The sequence below is a fragment of the Callionymus lyra genome, chromosome 3, assembly GCF_982586985.1.
Source record: "Callionymus lyra chromosome 3, fCalLyr1.hap1.1, whole genome shotgun sequence".
NCBI lineage: Eukaryota > Metazoa > Chordata > Actinopteri > Syngnathiformes > Callionymidae > Callionymus > Callionymus lyra.
In genome coordinates, this window is record NC_141820.1 from 22,117,875 (window position 1) to 22,145,354 (window position 27,480).

A 27,480-nucleotide genomic window follows, 5' to 3' on the forward strand; every position below is an offset into this window, starting at 1 on the left:
TATCACCTGAAATGAACTTGAGAATCTGTCACAGAACATTTGGCTCATTCCGTCATAGCACGAGCGCAGCGGGACCCCTGGAATACCCCGGTATTATCTCAGCGGGGTCCACTGCTATGAACTCACAGCTGACATTCTGACACTCTGGCCAAATAAACTGTTGTTCTGGCTTCGTGATACTTGGCAAGAATACTGTTGACTGTTGAATACTTTCTTTTCCATGCAGGTGAGCAACGGATTCTTCACTTGGGGGAGCAACTTGTCGACCCTGACCGACATCAACATTCGCATTCCTACAGGTGAGACGCTGAAGAACTTCAGACATATCTACTTGAACAAGCTTTTGGATAAATGGGGAGAAATACAAGATCTGGTTGGGCAGAGGAAGACTCTTGTGTTAGTTGGTGGCCAACTTTCCAGCGTGTCCCCTGATCCTCAAATAATGACGGTTTAGATCATCTCTAGAGATTATTCTATTATAATTAACTCATTAATAGTGTCACAGTATATACGTTCAGAAATGTACACCAAGAACTACAACTGATTTATCCATATTATTTGACCCTTTAATGACCACAGCTAAATACTGCTCAACAACTTACTGTATTTTTGTTCCTTGTGTTCAGTTTTTAAATAATATTTTTCAATAAATATAAATATATTTTATGCAGATTTTTAATGGAAGACTTCTACAATGTGAAAAGAAACTCACCATGTAGCCTTCCCAATGTAAATAAACCACTTTTCGACTAATTTTCGAACTCAATAGATTTGTTTCCCAATACGTTGTCTCTCAGTCTCACTCCCCCTCAGTGAATGCATCGCTGTGATAGGCAGCTGTATGACCTGTATGTCATACATAATTGGAAGACTTGCACTTTCTTAATCTTTTCAATAACACTGATAATTCAGAAGGCGTTGTACCAAGAAACTTTTGATGCACTTGCACTAGATTCAACTTGATATTATTATATTGAAGTATCACATCATACACAGAGTTATATCAAGACACAATTTAAACTAATCATCTGTAGAGAAGTATATGCAGGTGAACCTAGGCTTTGTTTGAACGGTCCACACAAATTTAAATGATCTAAAATGAGAGTAAAGTCTTATTTTTTTGGTGGTCTACACAGGTAAAACAGATGTTAAACAAAAAACTCTGTTAAGATTCTGCAGATGATTCAGGTTGGGGGGACAGGGTGGGACGGAAAGGGCAGGGCACGCAAGTGAATTTTTCATAACCATTTTTGCTTCAGGGTCTTTTTTTGTTCTTGCGTACTGTTAAACCATGTTTATGTCATGTGTGTATGGGTGTGTTACCATGATATCTTAAATAGGTATTTAAATAATATCTCTAGTTTCCGCTAAAACATAAATTCTGTTCTATAGTGATCAAGGCAGTGAAGTCTTGAGGCCATGTGCAAGTTGGAGGTCAGGGATGGGTTAACAGCAGTATCATATAGCAGGAAGCCCACAAACACACGCACAAACACACACACAAACACACAGTTGGATCTTCCCCTGGGAAACGACTTGCTTGCTATGCTGGTCGTGCTACTACTCAAATAAACAGGATCTGCTGTCCTGCCAGCTGCTGAGGTATCATGACCCAGTGTAAGTGACAGCTTTCTGAGGCTTGACAACAGACTGTAAGCAGGAGGTTCAGTGCAAGCGGGAAAATATTGTGATCAAAATATAAGAGATCTACATCAAACTGTTTTAACTCAGTCTTTTAAGTCTTGCAGGCCTAAGAAAAAGTATGAATTATTATTAATTATTAAATCAAACTAGGTCTAAAAAGGATCGTATCTCACGTCACTCTTGTCTTTCAGGTCAGCTGACGATGATTGTAGGCCAGGTGGGTTGTGGGAAATCGTCCTTGTTACTGGCAATGCTGGGAGAGATGCAGGCCACGAGTGGAAGAGTCAACTGGAGCAAGTAAGAGATCCTGATAGTTTGAACTCACTCTCATAATCATGTTTGATCGATGCCTAATGTAGGTATGTGTTTATGTGTATTTTATATCGTCTTTGTTTTGTATCAATTTCAAATGTCCATGAGTGTGTTTACTTTTTGAAATCCTGATGATGCAATATCTTAATTATTTGTTATTAAAACCAGATGATGATGAAAATGTTCTTGGAAAACAACTATGAGCCTCATTACAAGTGGCATTAACCCTCCGTTGAGGATCCTGTCAGGTAGAAATTGACATGAAGTGAACGCAACTCCATGAAGGTTCATCTCATCATTCAATATCATTCAAGCAGAGGAATTTCTTTACAGTAGCCTCTTCACTGCTGCAGTTGAACAAACACAGACCAGAGTCACATGATTCAAGAGTTAAGCAGCCTTTTCTATACAATATAATTTGAATGGCAAGTGGGAATAAAAATATAAAATTTTATTCTTACACTTCAGTGCTTTCTGAGGATGTATGAATCACCAAAATGGTAATAATCTGATAAAAGAACTTATGTGAAATAAACTATTTTCTTCTTACTCTTCTTATTTTCATTAGAAAGTTATTTGGCAATTACAAACCCCTTTATAGCTTCTTATTTTTCATGATCCCTGAGTAAAACAGCATTAGTTTTAGTTTTGGTTTGATCCAACTCGCTAGCTATAAACACCCAGACATTGCCAATAAAAGGCCAGAATTAAAAGTTTGTTTTCGTAAATATGCAAAATAAATGTATCTCAGGTTTGCCTTTTTGTATTTCGTTCATGTTCATCCTTTTTTAATTGAATAACCAATTTTTTTGTCTTAAATAGTCATACAAATCGAACAAAACACAAAAGCTAACACTCAGAAGAAACCTGTGTGAACCAATAACAACAATCTATTTCCTGACAACATCCGTTCATTCAGCCATTTTCTGCCGCTTATTCGCTTATGTGGGGTGTTTGGGGGGCTGGAGTCCATCCCAGTTTCTTCGGGGCACCAGTCTATTGCAGGACACACAAAGACACGCAACGATTCACACCTACAGGCAATTCCTAAGATTGAAAGTTTCCTCTCCCTTAACTGGAAGCAAACCTGCATTGTGAGGCGGTCGTGCTAACAACTGCACCACAGTGTAAAAAATGCACATATTAAAGATTTTCTAAGCAGATTGTATCGAGTGTGTTTGACAAGACTAGATTTCTAGAACCTAGTATTGTGATTGTGACGGTTGCCTTTGCTTTGTCTAACATTCAACTGAGCATCTCTGTTGCGTAGCAGCTTTCTTACGAATGCGCTTCGATTTATTCTTGTTGAAGCATTTCCTTCTTGTTGAAGCATTTCCTTGCAGAATGACTTGAAGCTAACCATCAGAATGACTTGAAGCCAACCATCAGAATGACTTGAAGCTAACCATCAGAATGACTTGAAGCTAACCATCAGGATGACTTGAAGCTAACCATCAGAATGACTTGAAACTAACCATCAGAATGACTTGAAGCTAACCATCAGAATTACTTGATGCTAACTATCAGAATGACTTGATGCTAACCATCAGAATGACTTGAAGAAACATCAGAATGACTTGAAGATAACCATCAGAATGACTTGAAGCTTACCATCAGAATGACCTGAAGCTAACCATCAGAATGACTTGAAGCTAACCATCAGAATGACTTGAAGATAACCATCAGAATGACTTGAAACTAACCATCAGAATGACTTGAAACTAACCATCAGAATGACTTGAAGATAACCATCAGAATGACTTGAAGCTAACCATCAGAATGACTTGAAGCTAACCATCAGAATGACTTGAAGCTAACCATCAGGATGACTTGAAGCTAACCATCAGAATGACTTGAAACTAACCATCAGAATGACTTGAAGCTAACCATCAGAATTACTTGATGCTAACTATCAGAATGACTTGATGCTAACCATCAGAATGACTTGAAGAAACATCAGAATGACTTGAAGATAACCATCAGAATGACTTGAAGCTTACCATCAGAATGACCTGAAGCTAACCATCAGAATGACTTGAAGCTAACCATCAGAATGACTTGAAGATAACCATCAGAATGACTTGAAACTAACCATCAGAATAACTTGAAACTAACCATCAGAATGACTTGAAGATAACCATCAGAATGACTTGAAGCTAACCATCAGAATGACTTGAAGCTAACCATCAGAATGACTTGAAGCTAACCATCAGAATAACTTGAAACTAACCATCAGAATGACTTGAAGATAACCATCAGAATGACTTGAAGCTAACCATTAGAATGACTTGAAGCTAACCATCAGAATGACTTGAAGCTAACCATCAGAATGACTTGAAATTAACCATCAGAATGACTCGAAGTTAACCATTTAATGACTCGACACTGGACTGTCATAGCAAGAAGCAGCAGCCAGGCTCTGTGTCTTTAGTTTATCTCTAGTTTTTATGACTTTCTGTTGAGTCCAGTAGACATTGAGCAAGATTAGAGAATAAAACCGTGAGTTTTCCGTTGTTAAAAGTTTTCCTAGTCCTTCATAGCTCTGACAAAGTAAATGTATGATCGTAGCAACAGGTCAGAAAAAGAAGACTATAAAATGTCTTTGGTTTTTAATAAACATTATTTTAGGAGAGTAGCTTTTATGGTTTCTTTTTTTAATGTTTTTTTTTATGTGCATTGAGAAGTGAAATCATAAATATTAACCTGTAGTCCTATTAAAAATTACACACTTAAAAAATATGTCGATAGCTGCCTGGATCTTCTGGTGACTCGCCAACGTTTGCTGTGTGTTAGTATGTGTGTAAGCATGTGTGTTAGTATGTGTGTTAGTATGTGTGTTAGTATGTGTGTTAGCATGTGTGAGCATGTTCACTCGGATGTGTTGGATTCTGTCTCTTAACTTCCTGCCTTCTTGCCACATCAGGCTGCCTGATTGTGAGAGAGTCCACGAGGGGAACATCAGGTATTTTCTTGCTCTTGATGTTCATTCCATACGAATTCATCATCATTTCCACCTCAACATCGTAAATGATGTAAACTACACAAGAATACACAATTAAATTCATGAATTTGATTTTAATTTTTTATATGTTATAGAAAATCTTCAGTTACTAATATTGATGACTTGAAAAATGTATTGAGAGTGCATAGTTTGAAATTGTATTTCTTTTGTCTAAAATTGATTTTCCCAATTGAATTCTAATCCTTATATTTGCATGTTTTCTTTTGTAAACATTATGAAGCTAATTTCATCTGGTTTGGCATTTTTATTTAACATACTGGTATATACTTTTTGAATAAAAATATTAAGTGTTTCTTTTTTCAACATAAATGTGTTCAAAATTGCATCCTCAATGATTTAGGGAGCTTGAGTTTTCCACCACAGCCTTCCAAAGAATTTTAATTCATGTCAGAACTCAGTCTAAGAAATACGGACCTAAGTCAAAGGTAATGAAGAAAAGAAAAAGCATTTACTTGGTTGAAAGAACGTACCAAAATATTCTATTTCTGTTAAGTTAAATTTGATTAATTTTGAAAGTCCACATTTTAATTTATGATAATATTTTGGCACTGATTTAGAAATTACATTTTTTCTGATCAATGGCGTAATGTCATTAACATACAATACTTAGTTTAGTTTACATAAAATGTACTTATGTTTCAGAATGTGGCAAACATTTCTGTATGCTGATGACTTAATTCACTCACTGGAAAATTAAATCAGGATTTAATTGGTTTGACACTTAAAAAACTTCCAGCCTACCTTAGTATCTCTGGTTAAATCTTAATTGAATGTGTTTCATTCCAAATAAGTTAGAAATATTTCATATCCGAATCAGAAACTGGTATTGCTGATGTTTTAAACATAACACAGGATTTATTTGTGGTGGCAGAGTTGACTAGAATACAATAAATTAAAACATACAAGAGAAATTATATATGCAGTACATATATTTCTTGCATGTCGCATGTTTGTTTTCTCATTTAGTGCTTTTTACGTTCTTCTCACACTACTTCATATACAAGATACTTCTTTTGGTCTCTAATAAAAAGGTTTATCAGAAAGATCATAACTTTTCAACTATGACCAAATCGCCTTTTCTGTTGTTTTTTTTTAATGTCTTTATTATCTAACAAGTAACTCAGCGTCGTTTCTTTAACATTTTCTTCTGCAGTCCCTAAACTTTGATACATGTTTAACCACTTAACTAGTCTTGTTGGATCTAACGTATGACTGACTTCGACAGTTGGTCTGAGACCGAGGAGACTGCCGAGGACATCAGGAGGTATCGGTTCTTCTTTGTGTGCTCGAGGTTTCCTTTTCAGTCCCTTCAGTAAACCCTAAAATTCATTTTGCCATTTGATTTAAACCCTGTCAATCATCTTTACGGAGAAAGTACAGGTTTGAATATAGTATATTTAAAGGGAAAATGTGTAGATTCAAGAGCGTCTTGAATTGATCTTGGACTCTATTGTATCATCAGTGTGTGTCTGTTTGTACAAAACTCTATTTTCATTGAAATATTTACATCAGAAAATGTGAGTAAGCCTTAAGTTAAACAATATTACCAACCAGTGCCTATATTAGCTTCTGTAGTGCTCAGGTTTCACGTAATAAACAACCAAGTTTAATTACAGGAAATATTTTACAGAGCATAGAACATGTAGATGATCACAGTTCTTTGCTCTGCAGAATCTGAAATATAGAATTGTCAAGTTGATAGAGAATGCATTGACACTGCAACTAACTGATTATAAATGTTTAAAAATTAAACATTATCAAAGCACATCGTCTTTCATTATGACTAGATTTCATCTGAGGCATAAAAAGTGTTCCAGTAGCTTTTGTTGTACTTTCTTCCATTCATTCTTTAATTCTTCCCCCCATCATCGTAGTGGTTTGTTTCTGCTTTGAATATCCCGAAGTCTTAATTTGTGTTCAGTTTGGTTGATCCATCCTTGTAAATAACTGTGTCCATTATGAGCTGTAACATTAAGTGTTGCTTAAGGATTCCTCATCCCATATTCATGCTAATCAAACCTCTTTTCCAACATCGTGATCAGATTGTGTTTGTGTTGCTTCAGCTGATGTAGTTGGTTTTGTGGTTGCTGATTAACCCATTTTTTTCATTTTAATATTGAATCCCTGATGCTGTCTGAAACAAGACCATTTGTGTTTGACAGTATGTGTCCCGATGTTAAGTTAACATTCGTGAAGCTGAGTTTAATGAGAGAACTGACTAGAAGTTGATTAGAAACTAGAAAATGGTTTATTGAATGAATTATTGATTTTTTTATTTGTGTTTTTTCATTTGTGTGCTCAATACATAATTGTTTCTTTGCTAGTTGAGGTCAGTTCTCCCCAAGTTTCAGCTTCATGAATGTTGAATCTGCAGCTCTAACATATTCGTGGTTCTTTGTCCTTCTTCGTGTCCGTAGCAAGAACAGGTACTCAGTGGCCTACGCTACCCAGAAGTCTTGGCTGCTCAATGCAACTGTGGAGGAGAACATTACCTTTGGAAGCTCCTTCAGTAAACAGAGGTGAGGACTGCTGTTATGTTTTACGAGTATAAATTAAAGTAAACCTTGTAAAATGAGCTCTGGCATTGGTGTTCATAATAAAGACATTAAGAAGAAGAGAGTGCGGCCAGGGTGGAATAGATGGACTTAACTCTGTGGCTTGTGACAGAAGCAGCTGGAATACAAAAGATGAATTAACTTTAATCTTTTAAAAATGTAGTTTTAACTATTAAATTGTACTGCTCATTCCACTATATGTAGCATAGTAGTATAGTGTAGTATATAGTCTTCATTATAAGGACTACATTACCTTTTTTATTTTTATTTTTATTTTCAGCAATCACTTATATAACAATTTTACTGAAAGTGAATATATCCTCTTCTTCATTAATTGATATTGAAAATAAATGAAGTGTAAATATTCTTTCTTCATCTGGTCATTTTATTCAACTACTTTAATGTACACTTTAGTTGTTTTAGTTCCACTTTAGTTCCTCTTTTATTATCCCCATGTGAGGATTCTTCACAGCAGTACCAGTGCAGAAGGTGGTCCCTCTTGGAATTTATGGCCCACCACTGTTTTAAAGACAGAATATCTGACACAAATACCAGCAGGAAGTGAACAGGAAGGACAAGAAATTGATCTTAATATAATAATAAGAAATCAAATAAATAAGAATAATAATGACTACCCTGATAGGCTGATTATTTATTTTGTATCTATTTACTGCTGTGTTACAGGCTTATCTAGAGTTATATACGTTATATGTGTTGAATCTTTTTGTTTTGGCTGCTGTAGAGTATTTCTGGTGAGATGTGGAGTCACCCATGTGTAGTCTTTGTAAGATCTATAGTTTTATTTAAGCTTTTTTGTGTTTTAAAGGTACAAGGCAGTGATTGACGCCTGCTCTCTGCAGCTGGATATTGACCTGCTTCCATTCGGAGATCAAACTGAGATTGGAGAGAGAGTGAGAGTTTTTTTTCTTCCATGCCTTAACATTTCTGCTAATTCAGTGGGTTGATCATGATCTTTGCCCCAGGGAATCAATCTGAGTGGAGGCCAGAGACAGAGGATCTGTGTGGCCAGAGCGCTCTACCAGAACACCAACATCGTCTTCCTCGTGAGTTAATTCACAGACCTTTGGAAAAGTTCATCCTCTGTAATTTGTCAAAAACTTGCAGTGCCCTCCCTTTTAATTGAGCCAAATTTAGTTAAATGTTCGGCGGTCAACTCCCTTTTTTCTTACGCGACCTTCATGATAACCAGATGCGTGAGGAGGTGGTCTCTCCGCCGTGTCCTCATTTGTTTTCCTTTCTCATTAGTGACATCATCTTTCTGTTGCCACCTCAAAATGAAGTCACCGTCAAACTCGTATTTGAGAACCGTTACTGTCATTTGAAAGCCCACCAGACTTTGTAGTGCACCAGTGATTGTGAAAGAAATGTATAAAAAGGAGTGACTGTTTTCTTAGGTTGATATCATAATTGTGCAGCTGCTCGAGTCTGATCAGTCCACGTCATACATACTTGTCAAGTAACACATAAATAATTACAGGCAGACATAATCGAAGAAAGACGGGATAAATCAGCCGCCCATTATTTAAAATTCCACTTTAGAGTTGTCATGTTATATAAAACCGTTCTATCAACAATGACTCTTACTATTCCGTGCAGGATGATCCTTTCTCAGCACTTGACATTCACCTCAGTGATCACCTGATGCAGGAAGGGATCCTGAAGTTCCTGCAGGATGACAAGAGGACAGTAGTTCTAGTCACACATAAACTGCAGTACCTGATACATGCAGACTGGGTAAAAGTTGTACTCATAAGTTTGTTTGACATGATTGAAGTGTCACTTTATAAATATGAAACATTTATTTTTTGTTCAGATCATTGCTATGAAGGACGGCTCCGTGCTGCGAGAAGGAACTCTGAAGGACATTCAAACTCATGACGTGGAGCTCTACGAACACTGGAAGACTCTGATGAACAGGCAGGACCAGGGACTAGAAAAGGTAATTATTTATTTGATTAATTTGGTTGAAATCACATAAATAAACAATTTTGAATCCAGGACATACAGATGGACAGTCAAACACTGCTGGAGAGGAAGACTCTGAGGAGAGCCTTCTACTCCAGAGAGGCAAAGAACCAAATGGATGATGAGGATGAAGGTGAAGAAAAACATCACAATATTGATACAATAATTGTATAGTACAACATGAATTATGTAAACGTTATCTATTTTGTTACAATAAAGTGTAGGATATCATTAAATGGAAAAAGTTTAATGTGAAACGCTGCTTTTGCAGATACATTTTAAAATTAATTGAAATTCTTCATTGCAGAGGAGGAAGAGGAAGAGGAGGAGGATGATAACATGTCTATGACGGCTGACAGAAGAGCCAAGATTCCCTGGAAGGTAAATGAACTACAGTTTTAAACATAATAATAACATAAATTCAAATAAATGGTCAAATATAGGTATGTAGCAAGAAGTTACTTACTTGTATGCAATCTTTCTTCAGAAAAAAACATCCCTTTTATGTTTTCTTTTGGTTCCAGAAAATGCAAATAAACCAAGTGGATATTGTATTCAACACAAGGGTTTTACCGTTTGTTCTCTTCCTCAGGATTGCTGGCGTTATCTGTCCTCTGGGGGCCTCTTCATGATATTCCTCATGGTGTCCTCCAAACTCCTCAAACACTCTGTCATTGTTGCCATCGACTACTGGTTGGCTATCTGGACCAATCAGTCATCTCATCCTTACAATGTCACCAACGTCACACAAGCAACTGGCGGCAACAACACGTTTATGAACACAAAAAATACATTTGAGGATGTATGAAACATTATTCTCATTTAATCCAAAATATATATGGCTTACCAATGGCTTTAGCTGTTCTTACAACTGTATACATGTCTGTGTACAAACAGGACTCTTATTATCTGAACATTTTCATCGCTCTGAGTGCGGCCGGAATCACTCTATGCCTCATCACTTCGCTCACGGTGGAGTTTCTGGGCCTTTCTGCAGCAACCAACCTGCATCACAACTTGCTTAACAAGATCATCCACGCACCCATCAGGTACACAAACCACGTCACAGCGCAATGACTCTCAGATTTGTTGCCGTAAAAAGAATGGAATGAAATACTTTATACGTTGTTATTGTAGACAGAGTAGTTGTAGTTAAACAAAATTACTATATTCCTCAGGTTTTTTGACATCACTCCCTTAGGACAGATCCTCAACAGATTCTCTGCTGATACCAACATCATCGACCAGGTATTCAATGATACTTTTTATTACACAATAAACCCCTATTTAGACCCTCAAAACCCCATATTTTCTTTCTTCTAGCACATTCCTCCAACGCTGGAGTCGCTGACAAGATCAACGTTGCTTTGCATCTCAGCGATCGGAGTCATCTCGTCCATCACTCCGACTTTTCTGATAGCTTTGGTTCCTCTGGGAGTCGCTTTCTACTTCATTCAGAAGTACTTTCGTGTTGCCTCCAAGTGAGTGTTCTTGTTTTGAATGTTGACGTAAACATGTCAAGCCACCACACCACCTCACAACCACTAGAACCTACTTTTGAGCCAGACATTTTCCTTGTTTTTAATGTACTTGTTGATCATTTATCATGAATCTAGAGATCTACAGGACCTTGATGACTCCACACAACTCCCTCTGTTGTCCCACTTCTCTGAGACCGCAGAAGGTCTCACAACCATCAGAGCCTTCAGGTAACGTTTCACATGCAGTCGAGCCTTGTTTTACATAGAGAGAATTTTCGAAGTGTCGAAACCATCAAGACCCCATTGACGTCCATTCTGTTGTATTCCAGAGTTTTCGAAGCAATTTTTACTTAACAATGTCAAATGAACTAATTTTACCATCAGAGTCAGATTAAAGACATTGAGTTTAGTGATTTGATTGTAGGCATCCACTTCTTAAAGGAGTTGTCTATGTGAGCAGCAGCAATGAGAATTCATACAAGTAATTGACACAAACTTCCTGAATCCAGATGGAACTGTGCCATAACTTTTAAATCTCTAACCAATCCTGTGAAAACAAAACATTTTCCACCTTCTTCAGAACATTGATAGATTACTAGAGCAGATATAAGAACATATATTTGTTCATTGAAAGAAAAAACTTAAATCTTTTCCAGACACGAGGCTCGTTTTAAGCAACGGATGCTGGAGCTGACCGACACTAACAACACGGCCTACCTGTTTCTCTCTGCTGCCAACCGCTGGCTGGAGGTCAGAACGGTAAGAAATTGAAGCTCTTTTTTTAAATTACAAAATTAAATGTCAAAATGTTGGGAGCAAGCTGCATTTTAAATTAAAATATTTCATATAATGATGAATAGGTTAGTCTAAAAGCATGTATAATATTCAATTGAATTATTTGACTTAGTGTGTAAATGTCATGATTCTTCTTGGTCCAGGACTATCTCGGAGCGGTGATCGTCCTGGCAGCAGCAGGAACTTCGATATATACACACAGCAATCAAGAAGCTGGAGGTTTAGTGGGTCTCGGACTCACTTACGCCCTCACAGTACGTCTCTAAAATGACCGTTTTCATTCATTTAAGTTCTCTGTGAGGTTTTGTTTCACCACTGAAAAATGTTTTTTGTGCAGGTGACCAACTACTTGAACTGGGTGGTGAGAAACTTGGCAGACTTGGAGGTGCAAATGGCTGCAGTTAAAAAGGTCAACAGCTTTCTAAGCACAGAGTCAGAGAACTACGAGGGGACTATGGGTATCTGATCTTTTATCTTCAGTATATACAAAAATATCGACTGAGTAGCAAAGTACTAATAAAAGCAGACGACATCTGAGGTTGCATCTGATGCCCAGTTTCTTTCCCCATCAGATTCCTCACAGGTACCTGAGAATTGGCCCCATAATGGCGAAATAAAGATCCGGGACCTGTGCGTCCGCTACGACCCCATGCTCAAGCCAGTGCTCAAACACGTCAACGCGTTCATCCAGCCGGGGCAGAAGGTAATTATCAGGGAGTTGTGAAGAGGCGTAAGAGAGGCTCCAAAACTCACTTGAGATAAAATCTTTAGACTTCCTTTCTGGTGCATCTGTTTGGAAATATAAGACAACTTTCATTGATATTTGTTTCATACTTTGAATTATTAACATTTAAAGCATCATGTGTTAGATAATTTGTTCATTTAAAAAAATTGAGAATAAGATTCCTAATACCAGACAAATATATAAGACAAAAAAAGAGAAATAATAACTCTAACATTTTTGTATTCAGATTAAGAATTCTGCCAAATGTGTGGCTTTATTTGAAATATGGTTTACCGTCTTGTCATTGGGACTTTACACCTGCTGTTGAGGATGCATCAAGTACCTGCTTTTTCTATTATCACACACACGACTGATGTCGCACCGCAGCGCTACTCACTTTCTCTCTGCTCAGGTCGGGATATGTGGTCGCACTGGCAGCGGGAAGTCCTCTTTGTCCTTGGCCTTCTTCAACATGGTTGATATCTTCGAAGGTAGGTCAGCCTTTGATCACGGATTATTGTAAAATAATACTCTTTTCATAGATGATGGAACGTATGAAATGAAGTGTAACTTCTAAAGTACAGCCGAAGCATAACTGTTTATAATGTACAGTATCTAAAGAATATATTTCATTTGCCTATAAGATGAAGTAAATTTTATGCTTACTTCGCCTTAAGAAATTATATTTTTATCTACTAAGTTAATAAACATCACTTAGTCATACATTTTTAATTAACAACGATCAAATCATCATTACTATACAGTAGTGGTGACTCTCCACTTCCCTGACATCCTGTGACTAATATTGGGAATGAGTTACACTGTAAATGTTTATTACATCCTGAAGGTCCAGACAGATTTGGAAAGTTGCTAAAGTTCTTGGGAACTGTGCATTATCACCAACCCTGCTTCTGGGAGGCAGAGAAGATATTTCACAATTAGAGCTGGTTTAAATGAGAAAACCTTATCTTCACAAAAGTATTTTTTCCTAACCATCCTTTCGCTGGAATTATATGTGCAGCAAATCTCTGAACTAGTCCATCTATCTAGTATTCATGCCAGTGTAATGCTCTCACAAAAGGGAAAACATGTATAGAAATATATTTCAAACAAAGTTTTTAATAGCTAATGTTGGGATTTAATCGTGTAGTATTTAATTTGCTATTTAATTTAATTTGTATCCAAATATACTAAATAAGGAAAAAAGTCCTCGAAAAAAGTTCTATTTTGAGTTGAAAAGGAATGCAATAAATAGAAATAGGGTGCTCATGGTAGCGCCTCACAGCTAGGTTAATGGTTCACTTCCAGGGCAGGAGGGAGCCAACTTGTGACCTTTCTGTGTGGATTTCGTATGTTTTCCTCGTGTTGAGTGGGTTTACTCCTGGAGCACTCCTGTTTCCTCCCACAGTCTAAAACATACAGAGGTTGATTGAGAACTTGGGGAAATTGTCCTTAGGTGTGACCGTGTATGTGAATGGTTGCAAGACTTTGTGTGTCCTGTGACAGACTTGCGTCCTGTCCAGGGTGTCCCCTGTTTCTCGCTCGAAAAAACTGGGATAGGCTCCAGCCCAACGCAATCCCCATAAGGTAATAGGGCCATAGAAGATGAATAAATAAATAGAAATAAAGAAAATATATTTTAAAAAAGCGACCGAAAAATATTTACCATTTTATAGCTTTTACTTAGAATCCATTAGGGCCACACAAATGCAGTCAGAGGGCTGCATGTGGCACACAGGCCATACATTGCCTTGGTCTGATGCATGTGCTCATAAACTTAAACCGTATTTTCCGCACTATAAGGCGCACTTAAAAGCCTTTCATTTTCTCAAAAACTACAGTGCGCCTTAAAATCCAGTGCGCCTTATATATGAACATTACCTGGTGGGTAACACGGTAACACGGGGTGGGATTTACGACGCACGTCACATCATGGTGGAGGGCTATGGAGTGATATTACTTCCACCGGTTTGAGCGAGTGTGTCTTGGTTGTTGTACACTCAATATCACTGCCGCGCGCTCAACCAGTCATACGCGTGCATTCAACATGTCATACAAGCGCACTCTAGCTGACATACACGCTCTAACTTCAATGCTGCACGATCAACATTTGTCTGCTCACTATTCTCGCCCTCTGCTGCTGCTTGAATTGTTTTAAACATCATTTGAACATCGTTACCATGGGAGTGAACAGAGTTGTGAGAACGCTTAATAAAGTTCGACTTTATCTGACTGTTTTGTTGACATTCTCTTAGCACAGTTTTATCTAGTGGATGCATAACGCAACCCCAGTCAAACGATTGACTGTATCTTTTATTCTATACGCTTTATAATCCGGTGCGCCTTATAGTGTGGAAAATACGGAAGACAAAATGTATAACCACAAAAGATCAACCAAGTTAGCAAAGAAAAGATTTTGTGTCATATTTCCATTCACTGAACAGCCTTTGAAGAAAAGAGCACAAACCTGCAGTTGATTTGAGGTGAAAGACTGAGATTAGAAAGACGTGAGATTAAAAAGACTGAGATTAGAAAAACGTGAGATTAAAAAGACTGAGATTAGAAAGGCGTGAGATTAAACAGACTGAGATTAGAAAGGCGGAACAATGACATTATCTAAATTGACCAGCAACATCCTTTTGTAAACAGACCAATGGCAGACATTCATGGCAGGTGAAGACTACGTTATCCTACAGAAAGAGTTGAACTAGACTAGTAGACTTCTTGCTACATGATGGAAAGATAATTGATGGAAATGATTGATTCAAATGCGTTAGTTCAGAACCAACAGAACATTTTTGTCCTTGTACCGACGTGAATGATGACGCCAGTGATTTCTCTACAGCAACATGAGGTCACTACAGAAGGTTCTGTATCTCGCGTGTTAACAGAATAACACTTGGTGTTTATACAGGACAATGTTTATGTTAGCGGCTATTTTAAACTGTCCGAGTTTGTGTAAGCTGCTCTTTTGTTCCTTGAGAGTGTTTAGCTGTGAAATTCCTGACTGGAGCACCTGAAGTACACACTATAGTCACAAAAGATACAAGTGAAAACACTACGAAACCACAGTCACTTCCAGTCTCTGTGTTCCATTTCAGTAAGTCTTTAAAAAGTCCTTCAGTATTTACAAGCCTTTGAAGGCAGGTTGTAATCGTGTCATAATGTTTCTGCTCAGGACAACGACTGCCAGATTATTCAGCGGAGAAGATGAGATTACACAGTCACCGTTTCCATATGCACACGTGCAGTAACAGACAGCTGGTCGGCCTGTTCTATGCAACGATAAACTCGGACTGTTGTGTCAGCAACATTTCCTTATAAAGAGGTGAAATAAAACAGAGGCAGTGTGTCGTGACCTGAACTTTTCCTTTAACTACTTTGGAGAAAAAGGACAGAAATGTACTTCTGAGTCACTTGTAATCCATCGTTTCCTTGTTTTGCTTCAGATTGACTCTTGTCTTTGATGGAAGATGATGCATTCAATGAAGAGAGGATTTATCTAAACAAGCTGCCAGAGAGGTTTACACAAGTTTAATTACAGATAGTCATTTGTCAACTCGCTCTTAATAAGCAAGAGAGCTTTTGTAATACCATGACCACCATCTTTGCTGTCATTGAAAAGAAAACTAAACTTAAACTGTTTTTTTTTTACTGTTTTAATACCTGTTAAATTATTGTGAACAAATTAAATAAAGAAGCAAATTTCGTTACATTTAAAATTTAAACTATTTTACATATTTACAAAAACAAATACTCCTGTACTTCTTTTGTTTTGCTATTTAATGAGTACAATGTCCAGGCGTTTTATAGCATGTGTGGTAAGACTGATCCGGCTCAGTGGTCTTCCAGACTGTTCTTCACTTCTGCAGCATATATTTGATCTAGACTTAATTAGCTGTCAAGCAAAAATAAATAACTAATCAACACTGCTTTCATTTTGCCTGGCTCCCTCTCAGTGAACTCATATCTACAGCTACACATGTCAGTATTAATTAGCACATTATTGGAAAACATTTTCGTCATTTAGAAAAATGTTGTCACTATTGATGCCTGTCAAGTGAAATCTGGTCAGTGTTTGTATGTTTTTTTTTTTCCATCAAAACTCCTGAAAATGTTCTTTAAGATCAAAGCCCCGGTTCTTGTTGTGTCCTTCAGGAAGGATCATCATCGACGGGATCGACATCTGTAAGCTTCCTCTGCACACGCTCAGGTCCCGACTGTCCATCATCCTCCAGGATCCCATCTTGTTCAGCGGATCCATCAGGTAACTGAGCTGCGATGAAAACGATTGAACAGATGGACCAGTGGAATCCAAAGTAAACTGTTGTCGCAGAAGGATGTTTGTCGCATGACCAGGTCCCAGCTGTGGGGTCAGTGCTTGAGAGCGCAGTGGGAACTTGGCTCGGGCTTAATCTGACTTTTGTTCCGGACCTCACAGACCGAGGAGCTGGCCATACTTTAGCTATCCACTTCTTCTGTCACTGACGCTCACACCATCCGTGTGTTTGTACAGCACCATGATCCATGATGAGAGGGTTTGTTAGCAAAGACAAAGAGCAAGTGCTGTTTATTTGAAGAGATGCGTCTACGTTATTCTGACTGTGTCTCTTGGCATTCCCTCCATCTTGTGTTTACTTAACTGCACCCCCGCACTGAGCAGTGGACAGTTACTGTTTCACACTTCATAAAACTGCTTACAGTTGTCTTTATTTAGAAGATGAAAGTGTTCGAGTTTCATTCTCAGACACAATCATCTGACTTGAATGTGAAGTCCGACTAGTCTTTTTTATTATTGTTGTCTCCCATGGTTTTCGTATTGAATACGTCACTGAAGCTCAAACCAGGAAGTCTGCTGGGAATATCAACTAGTTCTATTTCAATCGCTAACTTCTTATCTTCCTTTTTCTTAAACTGGACTTTGTTTAATAGAAAACTCTTATGTAATGTTGTAGAAACATTTTTTTTTCCGTGTGTCCCTGCAGGCTCAATCTGGATCCAGAAAGAACTTGTACCGATGATCGACTTTGGGAGGCGCTAGAGATCGCTCAGCTGAAGAACATGGTGAAGGCTCTGCCTGGAGGACTCGGTACTGAAAATAGATTCATGTCAACAATTCTTTATCAATTTCAAAATCTTTGCGGGTCTCCAGGGTTTAGCTTGATTTAATGTCTGAAAAATGGTCAGAACTGTTCAATGAAAGAGCGAGAGAAGAATTTTCAGTCGGAGTGTTTGGGGTTTTTAATTCCATCACTGTTTTTAGTGTAGTAACCAAACTGGGTTTTTAAACTGAATAAACTTTGGAATGACATTTAAAACCACACTGAGGGGATGAATTCGAAATTTGACGTATTAACAATATTTAAAGTCAAATCCACTAAAAACCGATATCGTTTTAATGCTGTAACATAAAATGTAATATTTCTATTTTATCTTTCTCTTTAAATATATTAATATATTTTTTTTAAAACAAGTGCTTTTTCCAGTCCCTGTAATGTGGCAGTAAATGTCAAGATGATACATAAATAAATAGAAAACAGTGGATCTCTGTATCTTCTGCTTCCTGTCAAAACCTATGGATTTGCATCATATCATTGTATAAACTTTAGGCTTTTAAAGCGTGTGAAAAATGTAACGACTTATAGTCTGTAAATGACGGTAGTCAGCTGACAAGTCCAGGTGTTTTCCGCTAGTAGGGTAAGACTGAGCATCCTGGGTCGTCTGCTTTTTGTCGCCCGCTGTCCCAACAACATTATTCATTTCTGATCCTCCAGTTGTATTGCTTTTGACGAAGCACTTTTGACACTATTTGGAGTGGATGATGAAGAATGAGAGATCTCTAATATCTGTGGCTGACCTCTTATGTTTTCAGACGCGGTGGTGACAGAGGGAGGAGAGAACTTCAGCGTGGGTCAGAGGCAGCTCTTCTGTCTGGCTCGGGCTTTTGTCCGCAAGAGCAGCATCCTGATCATGGACGAGGCCACCGCTTCCATAGACATGGCCACGGTTGGTACTTCCTCAAATGACATCAACCACTGCTGTCAGAGGAAGTCAATTGTTTTTCTCATACAACATGTCGGTGACGACAATGTATTTTCTGTTTTTGCAGGAAAACATTTTGCAGAAAGTGGTGATGACGGCGTTTGCCGACAGAACCGTCGTCACAATCGCAGTAAGTATTTATCTGACGCCTCAATGAAGTCGTGGCGTCTCAACATAACTGTTTTTCATCAGTTATATTTCTTCTTCTTGACTGTCTCCTCTCAACCATGTTTGTTTGTTCTGTCCTCTCCTTCCACTTCCGTGTCCTTTGTCTCCCTCAATCCCATCACCAGCACCTGGTCTCGTCCATCCTGAATGCCGAGCAGGTGCTGGTCTTCTCCTCAGGGGTTTTGGTAGAGAATGACTCCGCTCCCAAGCTGCTGGCACAGGAGGACAGTCTCTTCAGTGTGCTGGTCAGGACTCACAAGTAGACCTGGCCCGAGTCTCTCACCGCCTTCCTGCTGTCTGTCTTTTCAAACTTTCTTGCTGGGTCTGATCAAGTCTTACTGCAACTGGCCGACTGGTTGGTACCTCCATAATGTCTGCATGTCACAAGTGTGTAGATGAAGCATTGATCGTTTTTTTAATACATAGTTTTAAAAACAGGTTTTTCTTTTCGTTTGCTACTTTAGTCAAAGTTTCTTTGCTTTAAAATCTCTATTTGTGTTTATTTTTTTTTAGTAAAAGTCATAGATAGAAGCTACATATAATCGCTTTCCCTCAAAACATTTTATACAAGCTTTTATATAGATAAATAACATATAAATAAATAATTAAATTGAATGTTGTTTTGTCTTTGGAATTGAATTTATTTAATTTATGCAATTCTTTAAATTAGCAGTGAATAATTAGAAATGTAAAAAAAAGTGTACCAATCATTAATAATGTTATAATTTTCTTTACCAAAAAATGTACTTGTTTTGTTTATTTAATTAAGATTCTGTTATTTTGATTATATTGGAACGGTTTTCTTTCCAAATTGTGATTTATATATAGAAATTTATAAAATGCCATTTTAACTCATTAACTCAACTATTTTTTCTTTAATTGTAGTAATTTACAAAAGCTCCAAATAGTTTGTAGAAATATATATATATATATATATATATATATATATATAAGTGTTTAAAGACTTCATGTGTCTCTTGTTTGACCGCAGCACCGCGTCCACACCATCCTAACAGCCGACCTGGTCATCGTCATGAAACGAGGGAACATTCTGGAATACGACAAACCGGAGACTCTTCTGGAGCAGGAGAACGGGATGTTCGCCTCTTTCGTCAGAGCCGACATGTAGAACAGAGAAACCACAAGATATTTCGGAGATCATTTTTATTTTTACTCACTTCCTATTCAATGCTCGCGTTACTAATCTCAAACTGGGTTCATGAAAAATTTGCATTTAGTTCTTAAGTGCAGAAATTAAAAACGGTGTTAAGATTGATAAAGTTTGAAACAATCAAACCCATTCTTACTGGCTTGAATGTTTGAAACATGATTTTCCTCCAGTGGCTTTATCGTCTTAAATAACTTTTAGACATTTAAAAATGGAACTGGAGACAAATAACATAATGCATAATATTGCATAATAAAGGGCATACATTTTTGGGGAAATGTATTATTACCTTTATGTAATTAATTATTATTAGTATAATCCAGTGAGTGGCATCATTTTAGATTTAATACTGTCACTACATTATAATGATGAAATAATCCTAAACTATTTCAACCCTTCTTCCCGCTACTCATATTCAATTTTAGTTCTACAAATAGCTTACTTGAATGTAAAGTAAAGTAAGTCAAAATGTGTTATCAACACGACCAAACTCTTATCTTAAGCAATAACTTTCAGGGAGTCCTTTCATATTTTTCTAATACATTCTGTAAATACACACAGCACAGTTGGATCCATCAAGACAAACGCTAACTCGTGCTAACTAGCTCATCCATGTTTTCTACAGTAGTCATGGTGACGAGACCAGGAAAGAATGATGGTATTATGGTATGGTACTACATTACAGCACAGACAGAGTTGCCTTAAACCATCACTTTCAATTTCATCGTCATTGTTCTAAATAAAATGTCATAATGAGACATGTTTTTAACAAATATGATTCTAGGATTTAAAATGTTCATTTTTTCAATATTATTTCATCTCTTTTAATAGAGTTTAACTATGAACATCGTTGGTTGAAGCTGCTGCTCACAGAAGATAATTTAAAGATAGAAACAGATTCAAGAGCCTTTTCTAACACCAGTGTTATTAATGTACAATTAAGTGGCCTTCACTTACAGTATGTTTGTAAAGTTAGACTGTTAGGTACTGCTGGTTTGAGAAGTAAAATATTAGATTTTCAAATTGCTAAACTAGCTAGCTAGCACTGCTAGCTAATAGCAGCAGCAGTAGCTAAAATTAAACAGAAATGAATTATTGTTTGCCAGATATGTTTCATTGAGACGACAGGATTAATAACAGCGATAATGTGATAATGTCAGATTTAAAAAGTGAAGATTAAAAATGCAATCTTGATCTGTGCCGCTCTACAATCTGTTAGCATTGTAGCTAACATAAATGAGGAGTCTTTATAAAAACTTTTTTTTCTCTTTAAAAAACACAAAATAATCTCACTTTAAAGCTTGACTTCATCTTAAGTAAACAAAAATAATAAACTCACTAATGATAAAAAAAATAAAAAAAAACCATCAACAAAGGCACTTAACATGGATAAACTTTACACACTAGTCAAAAGAACAATGTCATTTTTTTTTTAAATCGTTGCTCTTGTTTTATGCTGCTTGGTACATGTTTTATAGTCAACTGAGCCTCACAGTTTTGCTTTCTCTTGTATTCAAAATAGGTTTGTTCTTTTTTTTTGTCCGGAAGATTCATTGATAAATGAAATGTATCTTTTTTTTCAAGAGGCACAAAAGTGAACAGCTTATTTTATTCTAGGGTATTCAAATAACATTATGAAAAAGTTAGTTTTGTTTTCTTGCTCCATCTTCAGTAGTACAAACACTGTAGGGCGTCACCGTTGACCTGATGAGCCTTCTGTCTGTCTGCAGTCATGCTTTGCTGATTTTTCATCAGGGACAATAGACACAGTAGATCCCATCAATACCAGAGACGTTCAGAAGTATTTCTTTTATCAGTATATTTCTACTGACACCATTCTCAGCTTCTGAGGGGACGTCTCGATGGGTTGTGCTATTGTCCCTTTATATATCTAACAACATTTATATTGTTTGCTTTTATAAAAGATCTGTCGTTGTTAAAGATCATCACAATAATCATTGTTATAAATCCACCAGCACTGTATCATATTTTAATTTTTATTATACACACAGACTTTGGTTTGGACTCTTCACCTTGATCTGCCTCCATGATTCTGTCTCACTACGTTGTTGAGTTTGTCTCGCGTGTGTGTACTTCACAAAAGTATGTTGAGTAGTAACAGACTACAGTGATTATTTTGATGTAAATAGAAACTTTTTGTAGTTTTCTACAAATTGGTGACATTTAGTTGAAAAGCTCACTGGAAGGTGTCAGCCATGAAGACTCAGCAGCTACTATCATACACACCATTTTATCACTTATTTCATAGTTTTTTAACATTTGTCAGATACGTTTCACTGGAAACAATGTTTTTATGCTACTTTATTACAGTGAACCAATAACAGCTGTTAAAATGTGACTTTATTACATTTGACATTTGTTTCAATAATGTTTTTGTTTGTTTTTTAAATAAAATTCTGAATGTGCAATGAACCAGTCATGCTTTTATACCTTATATGGACCCTATTTTGTATTATGACCATTTTGGTTAATTGAAAAAAAAAAAAACATTCATCGACTTGGAGAACTACTGAATAGTATTGTACACCAACACCTCCCAGTCAGAAATTAAATAAACAAGAGAAGAATCAGTAAAGATTTCAGGAAGGGCTTTTTTAACTATAAAAATAAGTTTTCTACCAATGATAAGTCCAAAATACTGAATTACTTTCTGGATCTACGGATGATTAAAAAGACTGCTGTCCCATAGAGTAGTTTTAATCCAAAACATAATTCAAAATGCCAGAAAGGGTATTGAATTTTTATTAAAATAAAGCACTGTATGGTTGTAAATGGAATTGTATATAAATATGAGCCATATCGTTAAATTGTTTAAATAATATTTAAAAGCACTTTGGTTCACTTTTAAAATCATTTTAAGGGACAATAAATACAAATATGATGAAGAAAAGTGGAGAATAATGAGGATAGTCAAAAGAAAAAGTTTCAAAATTTGCATCATGAATTGACCTATTAATTCATTAAAAATAAAAGTTATCGGATCGAAAGATTTCAACGTGATCGCTTATATATTTTTACTGGTATTCATTGCCCAAATGTGGGGAATTTCGCCATCTGCAGGAAGAACAGGATTCTTGCTCAACGTAAATCTGACTTGTTTTAATGGCAAATGAAAGTTTATTTTAAACATAAAATTATGTTCGATTCAAATTTGGCAAATTGATTTGGGCAACTTTTACAATCTTTGATTTATACTTAAATCCACCGCGAGGTCATTAATGGACTCGGGAGGCCCCTGAAGGCAGCAGCTGTGACCGGTTCCGGACCCTGGAAGTCTGGTTGCGTCAACAGCAGTCCAGGATTCAGAACCAGCCTCTCCGGACGAGTGAGCGGAGGCGGACTTTCTCTCCTCCAAACATCCATCGACTCTTCAGCCCTTCCAACTGTGCGTAAAGCTCCAAGAAGACCCGCCAAGATGTTCGATGCGAGAAAAAGTATCATCCCGGAGGAGTTCGGTCTGCCGGGTCTGGTCTCACGGATGCCCCGCAGACCGGTGTTCCGAGACCGGATCAACAAGGCGCGCTTCATCGCCAAGAACGGCTCTTGCAACTTGGCCCACAAGAACATCCGCGAGCAGGGTCGGTTCCTTCAGGACGTCTTCACGACCCTGGTGGACCTGAAGTGGCGCTTCACGCTGGTCATCTTCACGACCACCTTCGTCAGCAGCTGGCTGCTCTTCGCCATGAGCTGGTGGCTGGTGGCCTTTGCGCACGGAGACCTGGACCCCAAGCGCCACAACGAGACCCACTGCGTCACTGACGTCAAGTAAGGACTTTTTGAACAAGAACTTGTGTCGGATTTCTGACAAAAGTTGTTTTTTTTTAAGTTTTTTATAAGTATAGTTATTCCATCTTTCTGGACGAGAGAGTTTTAAATGCTCAGAAACTTGAACTTATGATGGAAAAAAAACAAACACTTAACCAATGAAAGTGTCGATATTTTTCTAAATATGCATCTGATTTCAAAAAGAAAACTGTATAAAACCTTAAAGCAGTTCAACAAAGTATTTGTGAACAAAAAAATGTCGGCTCCAGAGTGGGAGCTTGTTGGTAACAAGAGCAGTTGAAAGTTTCGTGTTTTAAACAAAGTCTATTTTAAGTCTACCATTGTCCCCCCTTAAAGTGGTGTAAGAAGGAAAAAACTGCTTTTGGAAAAGTTCCGGAAGTGTCAGAGTCTGCAGCGGCAGGAAGTGAAAATGTATCCCTACTTTATCTGATGTGATCAAGAGTCAGATAATCTTGTTCTTTAACTGTAACATTCATTGAAGACAGATGATAAGGTAAAAAAAAAAGTTATTCTTTTAATTCTTTAATTTATCTCTTACGATCTACTACACCAGCTTGAATAGCTCAATTAGTATTGCAACCCACTCTGAAAATGGAGGTACAGGTCTGATCCCTGCACTCACACATTTAAGTACACGTGTATATTTTAAGAGAACTAATTGTGTTGTAGATTTGTGTTCTTTGGACCACTTTCTTTAGCATAAACCCAATAATTATCAATACTAAATACTTATGTACCTTTATTTTTTATGCTGAATTATGCATCCTAAGCCCATATCGTTACTTTAAAGCACACATTACCAGAAACGACATCATGGTCTGTAATAGTTCTGTATAAATATTTTTGTTTTTCCAACAAAAAGTCGTCTCTTCGAGTCTTAAAAATCTTAAAAACTTAACATAAAAGTCATCTGACCAGAGTACATGCCTTTACTAAATGAAGGAGGCGAGAGAGCGCAGGTTTGCTACTGCATGTGCAACACATTAAGATCTTTAAAATAAAAGTGTTAAATAGTACAATGCTGAGTGCTGGGATCGAACCAGTGTCCTTTAGATCAAGAGTGCTTCGCTTTACCAATTGATACCCGGCTTTTGACAGACAAAACAAGAATTTCATTGCCATTAATATATATACATATGTGTTATTCTACTATATCATGTCTGGGCTCTGTAGTAAATCAATTGATAAACCAGCTCAGAAGTCAATTGATTCCAATGTCCTCCTCAGGTCTTTTGCGTCTGCCTTCCTCTTCTCCATCGAGGTTCAGGTGACGATCGGTTTTGGAGGTCGAATGATCACGGAACACTGTCCTACAGCCATCACTGTGCTCATCATTCAGAACATCGTAGGACTCATCATCAATGCCGTCATGCTCGGTAAGGACGTCAGTTGTCTGTCTTTAATCCTTAAGTCTTAAATGATGAATGGTGTTGAAAGCAGCTCTGACCACTTATTTCCTCATTCGGTTTCATCCAGGTTGCATCTTCATGAAGACGGCTCAGTCCAATCGTCGTGCTGAGACTCTGATCTTCAGCCGAAACGCCGTCATTGCAGTCAGAAACAATAGTCTGTGTTTCATGATCCGTATCGGGGATCTGAGAAAGAGCATGATCATCGGAGCCACCGTGAGGTTACAAGTGCGTCTCCTGCTGATTCAAATCATCTTTAAATCTTATATTCACATATATCAGCAATAATAAATATACTGAAAATAAATAAAATTTACAAGACGAAATGGTCTATTTGATTGTTGCAGGTGGTGAGAAAGACCACAACTCCAGAGGGTGAAGTGATTCCAATCCACCAGATTGACGTACCTACTGAGAGTGCAGTGTCCAGTAACAGTCTTTTTCTTCTGGCTCCTCTCATCATCTGCCATATCATTGACAAACAAAGGTCTCACCCCCCCGCCCCCTAAAATATGTTTTTTTCGATTGGTATACAATATGTAGTGTGTAACATGACCAGCAGTCACTAACACAGTTGTTTTCCTCAGTCCTCTCTATGACCTGTCAGCGATGGAACTGCAATGCAGCGACCTGGAGGTCATCGTCATCCTGGAGGGTGTGGTGGAGACCACCGGGATCACTACGCAGGCCCGAACCTCCTACGTGTCTGAGGAGATCCAGTGGGGACATCGCTTCGTTCCCATAGTAACAGAAGAAGAGGGGGTCTACTCTGTGGACTACTCCAAGTTTGGCAACACTGTCAGGGTATGTTGTTATGACTAGTTACCAAATGATGGAACCTTCTGTTGGTATGATGATAACATGAACGTCTGAACATGTCGACATGCCCTGCAGGTCACTACTCCGTGCTGCAGCGCTCGAGAACTGGATGAGAAGCCGTCCATCTTGATCCAGAGCCTCCAGAAGAGTGAGATGTCGCAGCAGAACTCTCTGCGTAAGAGGAACTCCACGCGACGCAACAACTCCATGCGTAAAAGTGTTGGAGGAGGCAGCCTCCGCCGAAACAACTCCACAATGGTGTCGAACAAAGTCCAGTTCTTCACGCCAACGGAAGGTGGTCAGAGCCTAAACGTTACCTGACACGAAGCCAGCGTTCTGCTGGCTGCCCTGGTCCTGCTGTTGAGAAAGAAGCGTTTAACTCTAGTGTGGACGCGTCATAAGTTGGTTCCCGACTCACTTAATCTGAAGTTTCGACAATCACTGCTGTGTTACGCAAGATTCCTTATTAAATTACTTTTTTTTTGTTGTGGGTTTATAATAATAAACACGGTTACTTGAAAAGGAATGTACTTAATGTTTGATATACAAAACTAGTCCTATTTGTAGGACCAGGTTGGTCTACTGACAACCCCTGCTGTTCGGATCGGGATACTGTATAAGTACCAATCATAGAAACTAGGCAAACTTTCATATTCTACTTGCATAAACATAACCCTCTTACATCAAAATAAACAATATATACTATCTGTAATACTTTTATACAAACAAGTATTTATCACTATAAACAAAGTCCTACTCTGGTCTTGACAAACTTCGCCATCTTTCCTCACATATACATTTACATTACAATGGTAATTATCTATGGCTTATTCATTGTAACTCGGTCAACTAAAAGTTAATAAAAACTCAACTTGTACTGACCTCAGTCCATAACACACAACTTTACACAACTTATTACATTATAACCAAATAATCAACATGTACAAAGTTTTGTTGTAGAAACAGCCATTTGACAGAAACTTGATAAGGTGTTATACTGCCCTCTACTGGCTTCTCTACTTTCTTCTGGCTTACGCCTGGACCAGTGTCGCAGTTACTTAGGGTTTTGTAGAATATAACATTTTTGTGAGATTCACAATGGAAAACAAGCCGTATTGACAATTTCCGAATGTAATCAGATCTGGGATTTTCCATTATCTCATTGTATGAGGACATCAGATCCCTGAAGTGAAGTCTGTGCACCTCAAGTTTAGTGGACTTCCAGAGACGCTCAGTCTTTTGAAAAGGTCGGACTCAGGAGAACTTCATTTGTCCAAGGGTATGTTTTTTTTTTTAATTGTCAAGTTCGATTGAACAGGTGCCACTTGACCCAGTATCTCTCACAATGATTAGTGAAACAGTGAATTTTCCACGTTAAGGCAATCATCGAAGAAAAGAGGGTCAAAAATAGCAGAAAAACTGTCTGCAGTATCGGCTGAGATTACACGCCTCTGAGACCTGACTTTCAAGGGCTTAAGTTCAGGGAAAAAGTCCAGGTTAAAAATAAGAGAACGATCACTCAGATGGACATCATGTACAGACACACTA

The 27,480-nt window shown here is 37.7% G+C and overlaps 2 protein-coding genes across 3 annotated transcripts in view; both read left to right on the forward strand.

Moving 5' to 3' along the window:
- Positions 1 to 22,318, forward strand: part of abcc9 (ATP binding cassette subfamily C member 9) — a 33,133-nt gene extending 10,815 nt beyond the window's left edge. The window contains exons 16-41 of one of the 2 annotated variants that reach the window (XM_087787044.1): positions 227 to 299; positions 1,836 to 1,941; positions 4,880 to 4,918; positions 6,204 to 6,242; positions 7,396 to 7,497; positions 8,360 to 8,444; positions 8,517 to 8,597; positions 9,151 to 9,288; positions 9,368 to 9,493; positions 9,553 to 9,652; positions 9,827 to 9,900; positions 10,112 to 10,321; positions 10,417 to 10,568; positions 10,698 to 10,767; positions 10,843 to 11,000; positions 11,136 to 11,228; positions 11,657 to 11,759; positions 11,939 to 12,049; positions 12,133 to 12,253; positions 12,368 to 12,498; positions 12,932 to 13,010; positions 16,678 to 16,786; positions 17,505 to 17,608; positions 18,392 to 18,525; positions 18,629 to 18,691; positions 19,721 to 22,318. In XM_087787044.1, the coding sequence (XP_087643170.1) occupies positions 227 to 299; positions 1,836 to 1,941; positions 4,880 to 4,918; positions 6,204 to 6,242; positions 7,396 to 7,497; positions 8,360 to 8,444; positions 8,517 to 8,597; positions 9,151 to 9,288; positions 9,368 to 9,493; positions 9,553 to 9,652; positions 9,827 to 9,900; positions 10,112 to 10,321; positions 10,417 to 10,568; positions 10,698 to 10,767; positions 10,843 to 11,000; positions 11,136 to 11,228; positions 11,657 to 11,759; positions 11,939 to 12,049; positions 12,133 to 12,253; positions 12,368 to 12,498; positions 12,932 to 13,010; positions 16,678 to 16,786; positions 17,505 to 17,608; positions 18,392 to 18,525; positions 18,629 to 18,691; positions 19,721 to 19,858 (2,739 nt within the window). In that variant the 3' untranslated portion in view covers positions 19,859 to 22,318. Of the gene's footprint in view, positions 1 to 226; positions 300 to 1,835; positions 1,942 to 4,879; positions 4,919 to 6,203; positions 6,243 to 7,395; positions 7,498 to 8,359; positions 8,445 to 8,516; positions 8,598 to 9,150; positions 9,289 to 9,367; positions 9,494 to 9,552; positions 9,653 to 9,826; positions 9,901 to 10,111; positions 10,322 to 10,416; positions 10,569 to 10,697; positions 10,768 to 10,842; positions 11,001 to 11,135; positions 11,229 to 11,656; positions 11,760 to 11,938; positions 12,050 to 12,132; positions 12,254 to 12,367; positions 12,499 to 12,931; positions 13,011 to 16,677; positions 16,787 to 17,504; positions 17,609 to 18,391; positions 18,526 to 18,628; positions 18,692 to 18,854; positions 19,085 to 19,720 lie in introns of both variants that reach the window. The other variant, XR_015710755.1, reaches the window with a different exon arrangement.
- A 915-nt stretch (positions 22,319 to 23,233) lies between these two features.
- On the forward strand, positions 23,234 to 26,405 carry kcnj8 (potassium inwardly rectifying channel subfamily J member 8). Its single transcript, XM_087787038.1, has 6 exons — positions 23,234 to 23,683; positions 24,932 to 25,080; positions 25,181 to 25,341; positions 25,461 to 25,600; positions 25,701 to 25,917; positions 26,008 to 26,405. Exons 1-6 carry the CDS (start codon positions 23,334 to 23,336, stop codon positions 26,251 to 26,253), a joined length of 1,263 nt encoding a protein of 420 aa, XP_087643164.1. The 5' UTR covers positions 23,234 to 23,333; the 3' UTR covers positions 26,254 to 26,405.
- Positions 26,406 to 27,480: the final 1,075 nt, after the last annotated feature.